Source organism: Hydra viridissima, unplaced genomic scaffold, assembly GCF_058129835.1.
Source record: "Hydra viridissima isolate aposymbiotic clone 2 unplaced genomic scaffold, HvirCarnegie_v1 scaffold_9, whole genome shotgun sequence".
In the NCBI taxonomy this organism is placed as follows: domain Eukaryota; kingdom Metazoa; phylum Cnidaria; class Hydrozoa; order Anthoathecata; family Hydridae; genus Hydra; species Hydra viridissima.
The window spans coordinates 6,268,777-6,285,581 of record NW_028324308.1 but is presented as its reverse complement, the minus strand read 5'-3'; the positions used below and the strand labels follow the sequence as shown (position 1 = coordinate 6,285,581).

At 28.4% G+C, this 16,805-nt stretch overlaps 1 protein-coding gene across 1 annotated transcript in view; it reads right to left on the bottom strand.

The window, feature by feature from the left end:
- Positions 1 to 647: 647 nt before the first annotated feature.
- The window catches only part of LOC145185579 (RAC-gamma serine/threonine-protein kinase-like), a 385,494-nt gene continuing 369,336 nt past the window's right edge, over positions 648 to 16,805 (bottom strand). The window contains exons 2-17 of the mRNA XM_090099103.1: positions 13,486 to 13,571; positions 13,279 to 13,404; positions 13,067 to 13,118; positions 12,760 to 12,819; positions 11,996 to 12,107; positions 11,842 to 11,895; positions 11,678 to 11,755; positions 8,684 to 8,749; positions 4,757 to 4,825; positions 4,489 to 4,611; positions 4,277 to 4,405; positions 3,840 to 3,971; positions 3,383 to 3,465; positions 1,920 to 2,007; positions 1,385 to 1,487; positions 648 to 1,270 (exon numbers count right to left, since the gene is read on the bottom strand). Of these exons, the coding sequence (XP_089955229.1) occupies positions 1,200 to 1,270; positions 1,385 to 1,487; positions 1,920 to 2,007; positions 3,383 to 3,465; positions 3,840 to 3,971; positions 4,277 to 4,405; positions 4,489 to 4,611; positions 4,757 to 4,825; positions 8,684 to 8,749; positions 11,678 to 11,755; positions 11,842 to 11,895; positions 11,996 to 12,107; positions 12,760 to 12,819; positions 13,067 to 13,118; positions 13,279 to 13,404; positions 13,486 to 13,540 (1,401 nt within the window). The 5' untranslated portion in view covers positions 13,541 to 13,571 and the 3' untranslated portion in view covers positions 648 to 1,199. The remainder of the gene's footprint in view (positions 1,271 to 1,384; positions 1,488 to 1,919; positions 2,008 to 3,382; positions 3,466 to 3,839; positions 3,972 to 4,276; positions 4,406 to 4,488; positions 4,612 to 4,756; positions 4,826 to 8,683; positions 8,750 to 11,677; positions 11,756 to 11,841; positions 11,896 to 11,995; positions 12,108 to 12,759; positions 12,820 to 13,066; positions 13,119 to 13,278; positions 13,405 to 13,485; positions 13,572 to 16,805) is intronic.

The following is a 16,805-nucleotide window of genomic DNA, read 5'->3' as shown; positions in this document are numbered from 1 at the left end:
GCTAAGCTAAGTTAAGTCCCTAGCAAATCAAAAGGATGCTATCTTTCTTAATAAGCCTATGAAAAGTGTTTTTATAATAGTGCATTTGTCAATATAAAATGGCTGACATTGATCAAACTTTCACAACCATCGCACACACGGAAAAAATGATAATTTAGATGGACAAAAATAATTTACAACTAAAAATTGATCTTTGTTTGATAGCTTTTTATTATATGTCATCCTACATTGGAAGTAATAAATTAGCAATTAGAGAAGAAAAAAAAAAGCAATTAACAGATAAATAATTCCATATATTCAGTGAGGATACCATTAAGTGAAAATTATTTCACGAACTAAACAATATCAATGCTAGTAGGTTATATTGTCATCACTTTCATCTTGAATATCACCAGCACGGTCCATTGATGTCGTTTTAAAAAAGTTTGGGATATCAAGCATTGTTATAACTTCATGTGGATTATATATATACATATAAAATCTATACAGAAGTTTTCATAAGGCTGTTTTATTTCATAACCTTTAACAAATGTCATAACAACCTTATGAAAAAGCAAACGTTTTTTTTTTTTGCGCTTTGGATTAACGTTCTGTTGGTGTGCCATACAACAACGTTTGGGAAAGTACTAGCATAAAGCTCGTTTCTAATATTACTGGAAAACATCACACATTTATTATTAAAATATATCTTACAAAACAAAAAGAAAATATACAAATCGAATGCATGAAATAGAGTTGGAAAGAATTGGACTTAAAAATCACAAAATATGTCTTTAGTATAAACTAACGATTGCTGTGAACATGATAAATAAAGAAAGCAAAATAAAGCTACTACAAAATTGATGTAAAAAAAAAAGGTTTATATAAAAATAATTAAAATTGTAGAAAACTAAAATAAAAAATTAATAAAATAAACAACTATAACTTTCAAATGCCACTTGCTTTTAAGAATAAAGCAAAGAAAAATCATTCCAAGTTCAGTTATGGAGAAAAATTAACTAGACTTAACTATTAACTATTAAAGGATTTATAAAATTTTGTCACATTTTTTGAGCGTTTCCTGCGAATATAAGTGCACTAAACCAGGTTGGTCAGTAGCTCTCTTTAATTTTATAAAAATGGAAATGTTTATTTTACTTTATATAACTTTTTGTTCAAAAAATAATTTTCAGAAATAGACAAGGCACGCACGCACATTCTCACTTAAGTTTGCTTCCTCCAGCGTAAGTGAATTCCGGGAAATCTGCCTTCAGATTATTGTCCAACGGGCCTTCATAAAAAATATAAACGGTTGTTTTAGTTAATAAAGTACGCTACGAAATTAACGTCGAAAGATTCTTCAAAAATATAATTAAATATACTTAAGAGAAAAAGCGCTACTTACTTCCTTCAGGGGGTGTCAACTGAGGCGTTTCTCTCGTGAAATCCTCATCAAAATATTTGACGTCTTCTTTATGGTCGAGTGTAGGCTTGAATGGAGAATTGATCTGATAAATATTAAAGTAAGCATATATATAAAAGTAGGGAATGCTTAACTAACGATCATTATGATCAAAAGAATTTTTATAATGAAATTTCAGAGATTCCAATACTTGGAAGTGGCATATCCAAGTCTTGTACATTAGAAATCCTGGAAATTTCAGCTTGCTACAGATATTGTAAGTATCCCTAGGGTTAAGTCGTCATTAACTCATTATTTCATCGTAGAAAAAAAAAAACTGTTCTTTCTTACTGTTATTGCTTGATTTCCTAACTAGTTTCTCATTTTTATGATTTCATAAGAAAAATATAATCTCCATAAACTTCATGTTATCTACAACAAACTCTTACCTCCCCCTCTTTACTACCATTTTCTTAAACTTGCTACTGCTTCGAGTACCTACTGTCTAATAGTAATACATACCAAATAAAAGAAATACCTTCTTTTTAAGAATATCATTCCAGTTAATTTCATGGAAAAACTCATGTGACATGACTTCTTCCGCATCTCTAATACTGCCTCCCAAACTATGGAAAAACAAAAAGAAACAAGTTCTTTTGAAATATTAATCTTACAACATTTTGAAGAAATCATAAAAAGTTTCATATTAAAATCTCTGTCTTAAAAAAACCTCAAAACAATCAGAGAAACACCAAATTTCTTCTTTAACTGATTTTGAAAGGATATAGTTACAAAAAGTTTAGAGCTAAAAATAATCTGTTCTAAGTAATATTTATAAAAGAAAAGTTTGAGATAAATGCCTTGCCTAACTTAAGATTTGATTAGATTTCCGTTTTTTTCAATGACAACCTCTAGATGTGGATGGAAGGTTGGACAAGTACTAATGAGGTTTTCCTTTGATATAGAGTTCCACTCTTTTATAATCAACAATTTGAGAGATCTGAGGCTTAACATTTCAGATTGAATAACCATAACATTTCAGATTGAATAACCAACTAGGTTTAAATTTGGGCTGTAGAAAGACTAAAAGTCTTTTGATCAAAAATTTTTTAGCCCCATGGCTTGGAGCTCCAATCCTGTTGGAAAACATTATTACCATCTGGGAAGGTTTTCTTGAGCCATTTTATCACATGATTTTTCAAAAGATAGATATAAACTTCTGTATTCAACACCTAGCATCACTATTGACTGTGGATGCTTTGAATGACCCACAAATGGCGCACTATCACCTTTCTGAACAATAAATTATTTCTATTGATGAAAAAGACCATGGTAAATATTTTCTCATTTGAGAAGATTTTGACCATTGATGATTTAAATGATTTAAAGAATTTTTGCTCTAATCTAAGAGCTTTGAGTTTTTCTTTCAAAAGTTGACTGGTAGACCTGACAACATTGACCTCCCTATGAGTCTTTAAAATCCTTCTCACATTCTCTTCATCAACTTCATAAAAACTTTGGTAGCCTTCGAATATATATTGTAGGATAACTAGACATGAAATTTTAAGTCGTGTCAGTATAATTTTGAAAATACATATGATTGGTGCCTGATTGATATTAATACATCAAAAGTAAAAAATGAAAAGGTCTCAGCTAACTTCATAAATAATTTCTCTAAACTTCTGATTGTAAACATAAAAGGTCTCTTTGAGAATGCAATACTTTGCTCATATAAAGTTTAAAGGTATTGCAGGTTATACCAACTAATTTTACAAACTAATTTTCATTTTTCTTTACATTTATTTAGAAAGGTTTAAACAGAAGTTAGTTTTTTTGGCACTTATGACTTTCTTTTTGTTTTGTTGTTGATGCTAACTAATGGTCAAAATAAAGGTTTTGAGGTTGAGAGCAAAGAAAACTTAACAAAATTCTTATTTTTGAATATCAATAGAATAATGGAAAAAATGTTTCCATTTATATTGATGTCCTCTTTAAACTTACCGCTTTTCAGGGTTTTTTTCTAACAAAGCAGTTAATATGTTCTTGGATTGTACGGATAATCGAGATGGAAATCGAACTGGTTCCTAAGTATATTACAAAAGAATAATAAAAGCCAATAGAAAGACTGCAAAACAAACAAATTGAACTAATCATTTGAATAACAAGTAATACAACTTAATAATATATAGTAAAACAAAGAAAAATTATAACAGCTTTTAACCCTAAAGATTCTAATATGTTTTCAAAAGTTAAATAATCTTGTATAATTTGAAGAAAAATAAAAAAATATATTAAAAAACTTTTTGTAAAAACCTGAATAAAAGTAACTTCTCAGGATTTTATTTAGAGGACTGAAATTGATTACATTTGGTTCAAAAACTTCAAAAAAAAAAAAAAAAAAAAAAGATAACTTTTAAAGAGAAGAATTACACAAAAACTTAAAAATAAAAAAACTCACATTTAGAATGAGTTCAAATAATACTTCATGATCACGATTGTAAAAAGGGAGTCTACCACACAACATTTCATAAAGTACAACACCAAAACCCCACCAATCAACAGCATGACCATAATCATTATCTTCTAATACCTAAAACAAAGTATCTATATTTTAAAAAACCTAATTTATAGCAACAAGTTATTGCTTTTATTCTCCTTTTTAAAATTCTACAAATTTTAGCTCCTTGACTAAAAATGATACTTTTTTAACTTAATCTTTAAGAAATATTTAAAACTGGAACAATGAAGGTTTTAAAAAGTTCTCAAAAATCAATCTTTATCTTAAAAAAAAATGCATCAAATCTTTTAACTCAAATAATCACAAGGGTACAATATCTTCATATTACATATTTTTGGTATTATCTTGTGCTATAACATAAAATAAAATGTGTTTACTTCAGGAGCTAAATACTCTGGTGTTCCACAGAATGTTTTTGTAGTATCAGTAAATGATATTTCCTCTTTGCATAAACCAAAATCAGTGATCTTGATGTGACCCTCTGAATCTATCAGTAGATTTTCCAGCTAAAACAGGTAACCTGGTAATAATAATTTTTACTGTTTAAACTTCTGTACAATTAATCAGAACAAATTATACAAGTTTTAACCTTTAAATCTCTGTAAACAATTTTGTTTTCGTGTAAGTATTTTAGTGCAAGTGTAATCTCAGCACCATAAAATCTTGATCTTGGTTCTGAAAACACTTTATCTCTCGACAAGTGAAAAAATAACTATGAGAAATAATAAAGCATTAACAATACCGTTTAGAAACTTAACAGTAATCTATCTACCTAATATAAAATGATTGTAGTCTTCATATGCAATATTACAAATCATCATTTGTTGAAAAAAAAAAAAAAACACTTAGTAAATAACCTCTCCACCATTCACATACTCCATCACAAAAACAAGGCGGTCAGCTGTCTGAAAAGAATACTTTAACTCCTAAAACAATAAAAGAAGTTTTACTTAGTTTAAAATTATAACAACAAAAATTAGCTAATATTAAAAAATCATTCCCTCTTAAATAAAATCCATTCATTCTTAAATAAAAAATCAGGCTTAAGTGGTTGTATAAAATTGTATTAAAAATGGCTTTATTGTAATTTTAAAAGTTACTTTGAATTACAATGTCATTCTTAAAATACAAGGAATAATAACTGCACAATCAAATTTTCCCAACCCAAGTTAACATTTAAATAGAAGTTTTTTGAAATGTTCTGGAGCAAAACTATATGTTAAGCTCCCAATATATTATTAGGAAAATGAAAAATAATTTAAAGTTATTCCATTCAATATCAAAGAATGGCCAAAGTTTCAAGCTGATATTAAAATATTTTACCATTAGCTTGAAAATTCCTATTACTAATAAGGGGAGGTAAAATTATAGGCACAAGTGTTAACAAGAGATGCTATTTTCATTAATTGTGCATAAAAATAAATATAAAATAATAATACAAAATAAGCTTTCTTCACAAGTAAAGTAATAACAAAATATGTACACATTACACACAAAATAAAACTTTTAAAATTATAGCTTTTTATTCATATAAGCAATTCAGACATGAAATAGGGACAGCTATTTGTACAAGTATAGTGTGCAGATTTGTGACAACCAATACAACCAATCACCACAACCAATCTTTAATACTCTTGCGATAAGCTTAAAATCACACAAGGCAAATAGAAAAATCATCTTTAAATTGTGTTTTTGGAAGAGATTTTTTAAAAAAAGTCAAACTACAAATATTTTCAATACTTGGCTTGTTGAAATTCATACCTCAACCCAGGCTTGTAGCTTCAGATTGTTTTACTGCCAAATTTGGATGTTGTTTCATAAAAGATTTGTACCAATAATTGCTTACCATTCCCAATTCATCCCATTGTTTAGAATATTTAGTTCTTGTGAGAACTTATTTGCCAATTTATGCAAATCTCTTGTAGTCAAACCAAAGCACAGTTTGTTAATTAGGAACTAGTTGATTCTTATATCATCCATAAAAGCCATATTATGTGGTTTATAGGCCATAGTGATATTTTCTATGACCTATAAATTTACTATTGTATACTATACTATTTTTCTTTTGCTATGGTACTCTTTGCAGTTTTACAAGGCCAGGGAATGGCAATTAGACCTGAGTTCATAGATGACTGCCCTGGTCTTTACACAGCAGGTTTAGCATCCTATATTGATTCCCCATTGTAGCTTTGGTCTGACCTGGTCTGGGGTGAGGCATGTTTGGTAATTGGGGTGACCTACCCTGTTCCAGGTAGGAGTGTTATAGACATTTTTCTATGCATATATGTAATTGCATCATCTGAGTCTAATTGTGGTCTTTGCTTATTTTACCCTCAAATTAACTTTTGCTTAAATGCCCTAGCTTCTAAACCCAAAGCTAGCAATTCTACAAATCTTGGCAGTACTTTTTTATTTTTCATTGTAACAAGATTCTTGTTGAAAATGTTTACTATAAAACTAGTTAACATTCCTGTCAGATTAAAAGTAACTTGCTTCAAAAACAATTTATTTGCAGTGAATGCACTCTTATCATAAAAATATCCTCTTGCAAACCAATTTTGTGAATCTGAAAATATTAGAATAAAATAAGTTAGAAGAAAATGTCAATTAAAAATCATGTTAAACTCTTATGTGACAGTGTAACTTCTGTACCAACTGTCTTACCATTATGATATTTTAACGAAACAACAATTAAACATAAACTGTTAAAAACAGTCATAAAATTTTTTTCTTGAATGTAAAGCCTGATTGTAAACAAATGTTTTAATGGTTCTTTTATAGTTCTAAATAATAAATAACAATAATAATAATAGTAATAATAATAATAGTAATAACAATAATAATAATAACAATAATAACAATAACAACAACAACAACAACAACAACAACAACAACAATAATAATGATGACAATGACAATGACAATGACAATGATGATGATGATGATGATGATGATGATGATGATGATGATGATGATGATGATGATGATAAATAATATGACACTTGGTTGTGTCATATAAATGAACTATTTGTTTGGACATGGTTGAACACATCATAAAATCTCCACTATTCTATGACATTTATTTTATAAGAACCTAAAACTCAGCAGTTCATTTTTTGCCTTTTTAGCCAGAAATCAGATTCTAATGTTAACGCTACATGTACAAGTTTTTTTTTTCATGATTTAAGAACTGCTGTAGATGGAGGATACAATGATCAATTGTAAAGTGGCAACCATGTTAAGTGGTAAAAACAACAGCACCCTATCCTGCTCAATTTATAGATTAACTTCAACCAAGCTAAATCTTGTTGACCAAGTTAAATCTAAAACTTGTTGAGAAGCAGCTGCTGAGCTAGATATGAATAGCTAAAAAATCTTCATCTTTAGATTGGAAGCTTGGAATGCCTCCTTGATATTTCCTACCAACTTGAGTTTTAGAAATACCAGATAAGAAGGAACACCAACATACAGATAATAGCTAACAAGAATGAGTTTGTTAAGTCTGGGCTGCAAAAGAGGTTAGGATTAATGGTTGATATGTCAAAATCAGAGAGTTTAAGGACTAGTAATACCATCAGGAAGTTATTCAAAAACTCTTCTGCAGCAGAAGTTTTTGGAAATTAATGAAAATCATTTAATTGGAATTTAAACAACTTAACAGTCCTAGCTCACATGTTACTGCAACTCATATCAATATGAAGAACATCTATGACATGATATTTTTTTTTTATAACAAAGAATAAGCATAGAACAATCAAATTAAGAGTGGATCATAAGTAGGCACCATGCTTCAAAATAATCTCATTTAAATCTGTTTTCAGTTTTTCCAGTTGCTGTTGCATATGATCATGTGAATGTGACCTTAAGTTTGTCTCCATGGCTTCTTCAACCTCTTCCTTTGTCTGAAAATCCAAATCCTTGTGATAAAATTCAAATGAAGAGAAATGTCCAACAAGTTAAAGTCGGGGCTATATGGAGGTTGAATGACATGGGTGACTTTTTTCTCAGCAAGAAAGTCTCTGACTGCAGCAGACACATGTGGCCTGGCATTATCGTGCTGAAAGAGCATTGTGTTCCATGTTACTCTTTTCATGCCTTTGTTGACAAAATTAGAATGCATATTTGATAGGAAAAGCATGTACACTTCTGAATTGACCGATTGTCCATATGGAAGTACCTCAACATAGGCCTTGCCATCAAATGAGATTTGCTTGGGTGAGGCCATATGGAATCCATTGTGAACAAATTGATCTTTTCATCAACTTCTCGGTGATTATTGAATAAACTGAACCAAAAGAAATGTTTACGATATCACAAATTTGCTCTATTGTTAAAAATTTGTCTTCATCAAGCAGTTGTTGAATGATCTCAATGTTGTCTATAGTTGTTGAGGTACTGGGTCTATCTATGTTTGATGTAGAATACTTTTGATAGTACTTGTATACTGTTTGAATGAAAGTTGCATCCTCACCCCAGGCAGTAGTTATAAATTTGTGAGCATCAGATGGAGACCTCTGATTACGACGACAAGTCTCAATTAACAATCTAATACCAACTTTGTGAATTTGCATTATAGCTTTAATTATTTAAATGATCTAAATTTAAAAATATCTATTTTATTAAGCATATATGTACATAAGTTAATGTTAAGAATATCTATAAAAAATTTTATTGGCAAGAATATTAAAACACGAACTATACGAACTTTTTGATTATACTAATATAACAAAAAGGAGTAAAATAATAAATAATAATAGTAAATAAGCTAAGTAACAAAAACTCACTGTTAAAAATGGATGCTTCATATTTTTTAAAACTCGATTTTCAGTTAATGTGTGCTCAACTTCATCCTTTAAAAAAATCCAATTATCATTATTATCATTAACATTGGCAAAAGAAAAACGTTTTTACATATCTTTTACTATCACTTAACATATATTTTAAGAACAAGCATTTTGCATAACAAACATTTTACATTAGGGCAGGTTGTATTGCAATATTTTTTTGGAATAAAGCATTTGACATTACAGAAACTTTTTCTAAACAACCTAACAAAACATTCTGGAAAATTTATGACAATTAGATGTTCATGAGCAATTTTAGCATTGCAGTGATCTCAGAAGACTCTCTTTGCTAATAAATTCCAACAATTCCTGGTGTTTTTTTTTTTTTTTTTGTAAAGTCAGGACTCAATTGATATACAACAGAAAGCAAAAAAACTTACATACTGACTTATAGACAAAAGTGAAATAAAGTGCGCATACATAAACTGTCATGTTTTTGTAAATTCAGACCTTAGGAGTATATAAATATCTTATTGAGGATTTAGGTCATGATTTTATAAAAGAATGCATACTTTGAATAAGAATTTGAAGATTTTAGACAGTTAAAAACAGGGTTGGTTTTAGTTAATGTTAGGGGGTGAACTTGTTATTTTACAAATATAATATAATAATTAATATAATTTAACATAATGTAATGGAATATTTATAGAATAGCAAGCTCACCTCCTAACTTCAATTCTAAAAACTTAAAAGTTTTCGCAGTGCCAACCATGCAGAAGCAGATTAAGTTATAATCATATAATCTTAGCTGTCATAAGTTAGTATAATATGTGTATTTGCATAAATAAAAAATGACATCATATGTCTTATTGTAACAACCTTTAGAAATAAAACTCTTTCTATGCTTCCTGCTGAGAAATTTAGCCATAATATTTTTAAGACACGGCTCCATGCTAAAAACAAAATGAGAAGCATTGGAAACAAGTAGAACAGATCCCTCAACACTCTGTAAATAGGAAGATGCGATGTGAAGTTTTCTTTCAGGCAATAACTTTCCTATGATGGTTTCTCAATATCTTTATAAAAAATATTGATAAGTTCATACCATGTACAAGCATCTTAATTTCCAGAATCTTATTGATTCTCCATATAATTTTACCTTCACTTTGACTACATCTAATCTCTAGTAGTCTGTGAATTGCCATTGATCTTAAAACTCTTTTAACAGACTTTAACATAGAATACAAAATAATCTCTGGACAATGGCAAAAAAATTAAACTTTATGTTTATTAAGCTCTTGCCCCTCCCTATTTTAACCGAATCAAGCTAAATATCCCTATATTTAGCTTGATTCGGTTGATCATAAAGTAAATGATTGATGAAGCTTCATGCAACTTATTGCTCATTTCATATAGGAACATACACTTGAACAATTTAACTTATCAAACTAATTAAACTAGTCCCTGGAATAAGTACATATAGAGACATCAATCTTATTGATAATATTAACCAATGAGAATGATTAAGGGGTGTGTGTGTGTGGGGGGGGGGGGGGTAATTTTCTACCTATAGTATTTGACACTCATGTTTCCAGTGGCAATTCCAATACAATATTCATATAAAAGCCTCTGGTCATTATTACACTACAAATAATGCGCAAATAATTGGAGATTTTATAACACAAAATTAGGTAGAAGAAATTTAGTAAAAATCATACGATTATCTTTCTCTGTAGATCTTTTTTATTAGAATAACCTACTGTTATTTCTTTTACAAAGTTTCATCTATTTTACCATTAATAAGACAAACCAATTCCCAGTTTTCCTCATTTGAGGAAAGTCGGATACTACTTTGAAAAATTTTTTCTTGCCAGTGTATTTTGGATTTGTCTAAAACTAAAATCAACGCAATTGTTATGGTTGGCAAACAGTTCTGATAGATCAAGCATAAGATCAAGCATATGCTCTGTCTTTAACAGGAATCTGATTAATAATTTAGAGAAATGGAACAAAAATCTTGCATTTTTACTATATTCTACTAGTAAAATACCAATAATCCTTGTTTTAATTTAAAACATTTTCTATATCACACAAAAAAAATTAATTTTGTACCTTCCTTTTTATAATTGCTACAGCTACATAAAACATGAGTATCAGAGCAATTATCTTTTTTGAACTTGATACTGTTATTATCACAAATAACAATATTCAGATCACAAGAACAGGAGCTGATCTAACTTTTTAGAATTGTTTGTTTCTGTTATTTCTTTACGTTTACTTTAGTTTACAAACCTGGATATAAAATTACTCCAACTTTTTTCTCTGCTAAATAAGTAGACAATAACTAAATAAGTAGACAGGTAGCCAAAAAATTTTTTCCATATCATTGTAACTTTTTCTGTTGTAAAATTTACAATAATGCTGAAACTACAACTTTAATTACTATTGGTTTGAAGATAAAAATCTTGAAAAAGTTGCCTTTGAGTAGGTGGTGATGTATTTAAAAAATGGGTGGGACTTTCGTCAAACTTTGATTTTGTGCTTTTAAACACCTGAAGCTTGTTTGAAAACATTTTCTTCTGTTTTGTTATTGTCCTCCAAAACATTTTTGTTTTTTTTCTTGCATAAAATTTTATTCAAATATGTCATCTGTTTAACTTGCACAAATGCTACAATCTTTAATTTTGTAATCAAAAATACTTGTTACAAAGATGGCATTACAATGAATTTTTTTATATCAACTAAAACTTTTTTGGCCAAATGTTTTACTTTAACTTAAAAGATATATCTCTGTAATGCCAAACTTCAATATCAACCTGCCCTATTTTGCATCACAGTTCTGCCTGATATTGATGATAATGATTCATTAAAGTAAATAATTGAACTGATAAGAGCATCCAAATTAGATTCAAAAATATGAACACTTTTGATATATGAAATATGAAAAAAATATATTAAAAGTTTTTTTCAAAATATTTCAATATAAGTTCTTACTTTTGCTAATATAACATCCTTCCTTAGAAGTTTAATTGCAAATACATTCCCTGTTTTCTTTTCTTTTCCCAGCATCACCTTAAACCAAAACAAAACTTGTTAACTTATTGCTTGTATATTTGAAAATGAAAAATACAATTTGTGAAAGAGACTTAAATGAATACCTTTCCAAATGTTCCTTTGCCTAGAACTTTCAGCATTTCAAAATCATCGAGTGTCTAAATCAACCACTAAGATAAATATCTATATATCTTTAATTAGCTTTTCTTTAACTCAAAATCTTTAAACAGTAATAATAATAAAAAAAAAAAAACTAGCCATTTTAGGCTGACGGTTTGAGTCTGCAGGTTCATCTGCTTCAGCTTGTCTGACTTTCTCTTCTTTTGACAAACGTTTGGAAACATCTTCTAATGCAGTAATCCATTCTTCTCTATAAAATAATATAAGTAAAGATAAAAAAAAATAAAACCAAAAACAAAAATGAAACCATAAAGTCTTGTTTTGTGCCTTACTTGGAAAAATTGGCTTCATTATCTTTCAAAAACTTATCCAGGGTATGATAAAGTCTATTTCCATTTAAAAAGCTATATCTTTTCTATACACTGTAGTATTCTATATCCCTACACTATTTTCAAAGATACTCAAATTCTATTTAATTAAAAGATAAAAACAATTTTTCCTACAATCAAAACTTACATTTTATTAAGCTTTGTTAAGACATAAACAAAAATATGTACTCTTTAATTCTTCAACATCCATAAAAGAGCACATTACTTATAGATATCATCATACTAGCTATACTAATTTTGAGTAGTTAACAATTTTGGTTAATTTGATTAGGTAAAGTTTTCTAAAATTAAAACATCTTTGTTGATCAAACTCTTACATACTTGGGAAATTTCATATTATTTTTATTTGACCTCAATAAAACTTTTTAAAAAACTTACCAATACCTTCATGATTTAGACTTTAAGAAAGTAAACCTTATTTTCTACTTTTTTTTGTTTTTGTTTGTTTGATTTTTTCTGAGGTCACCTACATACAAGAGTTATAACTGAAAGGTAATTTTGTAATACATTTACCTATCTGAGGGTGAATCGACTGCAAATGTCCTCTCAACAAGTGTTGTAAGTTGAAAACATCTAAATACAAAATTATCATAAGATATTTGTTTTGGTTAAAACTTTGAAACTAATTATTCACAAAATTTATTTATATATATTTTTAAAACAAAATTATGTATAAGGAAATTATGGTGAAAATGAAAAAAAGAAAGTATTGTTTTTCTTAAAAGAGAGCATAACAGCAATGAGCATTGAGCATTCACTATTTAATTTTCAAACACTTAAACTCTGGAATAGCTTTAAAATAAAATACACCAATTCATACCTTATAATAAAAACATTTGGCTTTGGTTTACTTTGTCGCATTATTTGACAACCTAAAGAAGAGTAAACAGATCTGATTAATAAAAAATTATCATATAAAATCTACTAGTGTTCCAAAGATTTTATACTTAATAGTTTATGAGCTTTTATTAAATTACTTATAGTGATATTTTTCAAATTGCTTACAAAAATTAATATGAATTTTTTTCTTACGTTCTATAGAAAAACAATTAATTTGTTGTCCATTTCCATCACCCTTAACTTTCTCTTTGTAGCCCAAAAACAAGCCATTGCTACGAAGGACAAAATAACGTGGACGCCAATTTTTAATATACTCTCCTACAAGTAAGTATAAATATATTATCTTATATGTAAATATATATTACTTATAAGCTAACATCTTAAGTTGAAGATAGTGACCTCTCTTAAACAGCCATCCTTCTTTGACGGTATAGACTTCACTCACTTCAGACATTTTCAGTTTTTGTTATGTTTTATTAGTCTTTCTGAAAAAGGTATAAAAAAGTATAATACTCTGATAATAAACTTATAATGTATCAAGAATACCTTAAACCTGATTATGTTGACAATATCAAAACTGGAATATTAAATGTAATTGTTATATATATATATATATATATATATATATATATATATATATATATATATATATATATATATATATATATATATATATATATATATATATATATATATATATTTGGTATTTTAACTAAGATATAAGTGGTAAGTAATAAATTCTTCATATATTGCTTGACTTCAGTCGATAAAAAGATTAACTTTAAATTATTAACTAGAAATAATCTAAGATAAATTTATTTTAGTAAAATAAATGTGCCACATAAATTACAATTTAAATTTAGATTCATTGATTATAATAATGAGTTTGTAATGAGTAAGCGTGACAAAAACAATCATAAATATTACTTGGTATTTTTAACAACAAGAAAGTGTAGTACGTCACAGTCGTACTTCCTGAATCGTATGTTTTTGAGTTAGTCATTTGAGAAATACATAGGGCTCATGTTCTGTTCACCAAATAAAATTCGTATTGCTCAGAGGAGTCGAAATTAAATTACGTATACGCTTCGTACGACAATTTTCGTATTAAACTACGTTGAGTTGTCGTGTCAATTTTGTCAACGAGGTGATTTTGCGTAATTAATTTGTCGCAAAAGACAGCAAAAGATTTCTATTTTCAAGTAATTCACATCGAAAATTGTTCATAAACAAGCCATGTTTTTACAAATAGTATAGTAATTTTTATTTTAAAAGGCATTTAGCATTCTAGCTGGAAGTAACACTGACAGGTTACATTAAAATTTTTGAATTTGTTTAAGGAGTTTAAACAACCTTTATTAGGTTTTTACATTCTATCAAAATATTTTGTCCACAATTAATCGTATTTTTTTTCAATAATCAGTTTTCTCCACATTTTTTCAAATTGAATTCAATTTTGGTAATTCTAAAACTTTAATATTGTTTTTTTACCTACCGTTTCTTGACCTCTTTGCTGTATGTTTTGGATCCTCATCTTGTTGAAAAAGGCACTTCATCTCCAAGTCAAGGGTTTTAAAATTGTCCGATGTTTTTGGTTCAGAGCCTTAATGTAACTGTCTATTTTCATAATAAAATTTTAGAAGGTTAACAGGCCCACTGGCTGATAAAATCATCAAAGCACAAAGTTTGCATCTTCGTGCAAGACTTTAAGGCGTTGATCTTGGGAAGTGCTTTTTTTTTCTCTAAAGAAATCTATATGCTCTAACAACTTTTTTTTGCCAGATAAAAATAATTAATCTTCTTTGTATCCTCCTCTATAAGTTTTGGTTTCCTAGCATGCATTCTTAGATATCATCCTGTGTAACAGTTCTTGAACTTTCTAATAATATTATGCACATTGGTCACTGGCACTTTCAAAAATTAGGATATACCATCGTGGCATTTCCCTCTTGTAAGATCCATGCAACCAGAGGTTCTCACTAAGATCATTTGATATAACCCTAATTTCGATTGACTCTATCAGATGTTCTTTTACATAACTGATTAGAATGCTCTAGAACCTGACAAAATATGGCGGAGGTATAATTAAATAATAATTAAATTTTTTTTATAATTAAATTTTTTTGAGAATTTATGACAATATTTTGGATACGAACAACATTAGACATTTTGGTAAAAATGTAAAAAAAAAAAAAAAAAAAAAAGAATTTATATTTCTTAATTGTAAAGCAACGTTTTAACACTAAACACTAAAGACTGACCAAAACAAGCCTATTGGTTTGTTTAGGTCTAAAAATAACATCCGTTAATTCTCCCATCCTCATTTTCCCCATAATTTTCAAACATTGGTAATCTTCGACATATTATTTCAAACTGAGTAATTAAAACTACCAAGGTGCTAAAATATGTCAGATCGAAAGAAAAAATTCGAATTCAAAAACAAGATTAAAAGTAAGTTTACCAAGATTAGAAGTAAAGTTTGCAAACTGGTTTAAAACTAGGATTATATTCAATATACCTTAATTATTTTAATCATTGTCATTTGCATTAAAAAATAATTCAGAAAAAGATTACTTGCTGTGCTTATCATTTAATGCCAAGCTGTGCTTATTATCTAATGCCAATGTTTGATCCAAAAAAATAACGATGATTCACTGGAATTAACTAAAAAATGCGACTTCGGCTATGAAAAATAAATGTTGTAAATATACAATACCACTTTTTTCAACATGATCTTATTAAAGCATCTGTAATTCGTATTTAAACAGAGTACATTTTTATATTTTTATTATTTTAGACCATGAAATAAAAAAACAAGCGTGTCAGAGAGATTCGGATAATAAATCGGAAGATAAAGAGTTCAGGGTGAATAATTTTAAATATGAGAAAACCTGTATAGCACTTTTTGTAGAATAATTGGGTGTATTTAGAACGAATCTAGCCACAAAAAGCCCCAGGAAGTGGTTGGATGGTAAAAGTAATGACCACAAAGAACAATAGGCTTTAAAAAGCCATGTTCAACTATAGAGCACACACCTAAGAAATGTCAAACAGTTCGAAAATATCCAAAAAATTAAAAGTAACCGTATATATCCAAAGAGGAAGCAAAAGATTTCGAAGCGGAGCGATAAACAAAAACTAAGGGCGCAAACAAAATGTTGTTATATGTATAGAAATTCGACTTGAAAGTTGAAAGTTTATATAGAAAAGCGATATCACTCAATGCCCTCAAAGTGTAAAATTTTGGTTGTGTGCTAAATTTGAACCAAAACTGCTTGTTTAAATCTGCACGTCTGACAAAGCAATAAGCAGTTGGCATTCAAAGAAAGTGGTTATACAGTTAGCTAAGCAATCAATTTGAATGAATGCATCAAGAAGAACACAATTTCTTTAATCGAAAAACATCATTCAAAAGGTGAATACATATTTTAGCTTAGTCTCCCAAAATCACTTTATGCCACAACAGTTGTTGACTTTATGGATGACAGGAAAGTCAGTTACACGAGAAAGAGAAAAATCTTGCAAAACTTGCAATAAAAAACGTTTGATTGAAGATTTTTGGAGTTTACTAAAAGGAAAAGTATGCATAATTTCCAAGCTAAAAATCTTAATCAATTAAGTAAGAGTATAAAGTATTGCTTTAGAAAACTGGACAATAATATTGTATACGGTCTATCTCGATAATTACGTGGCCCACTTAATATTTGCATTCAAGAAAA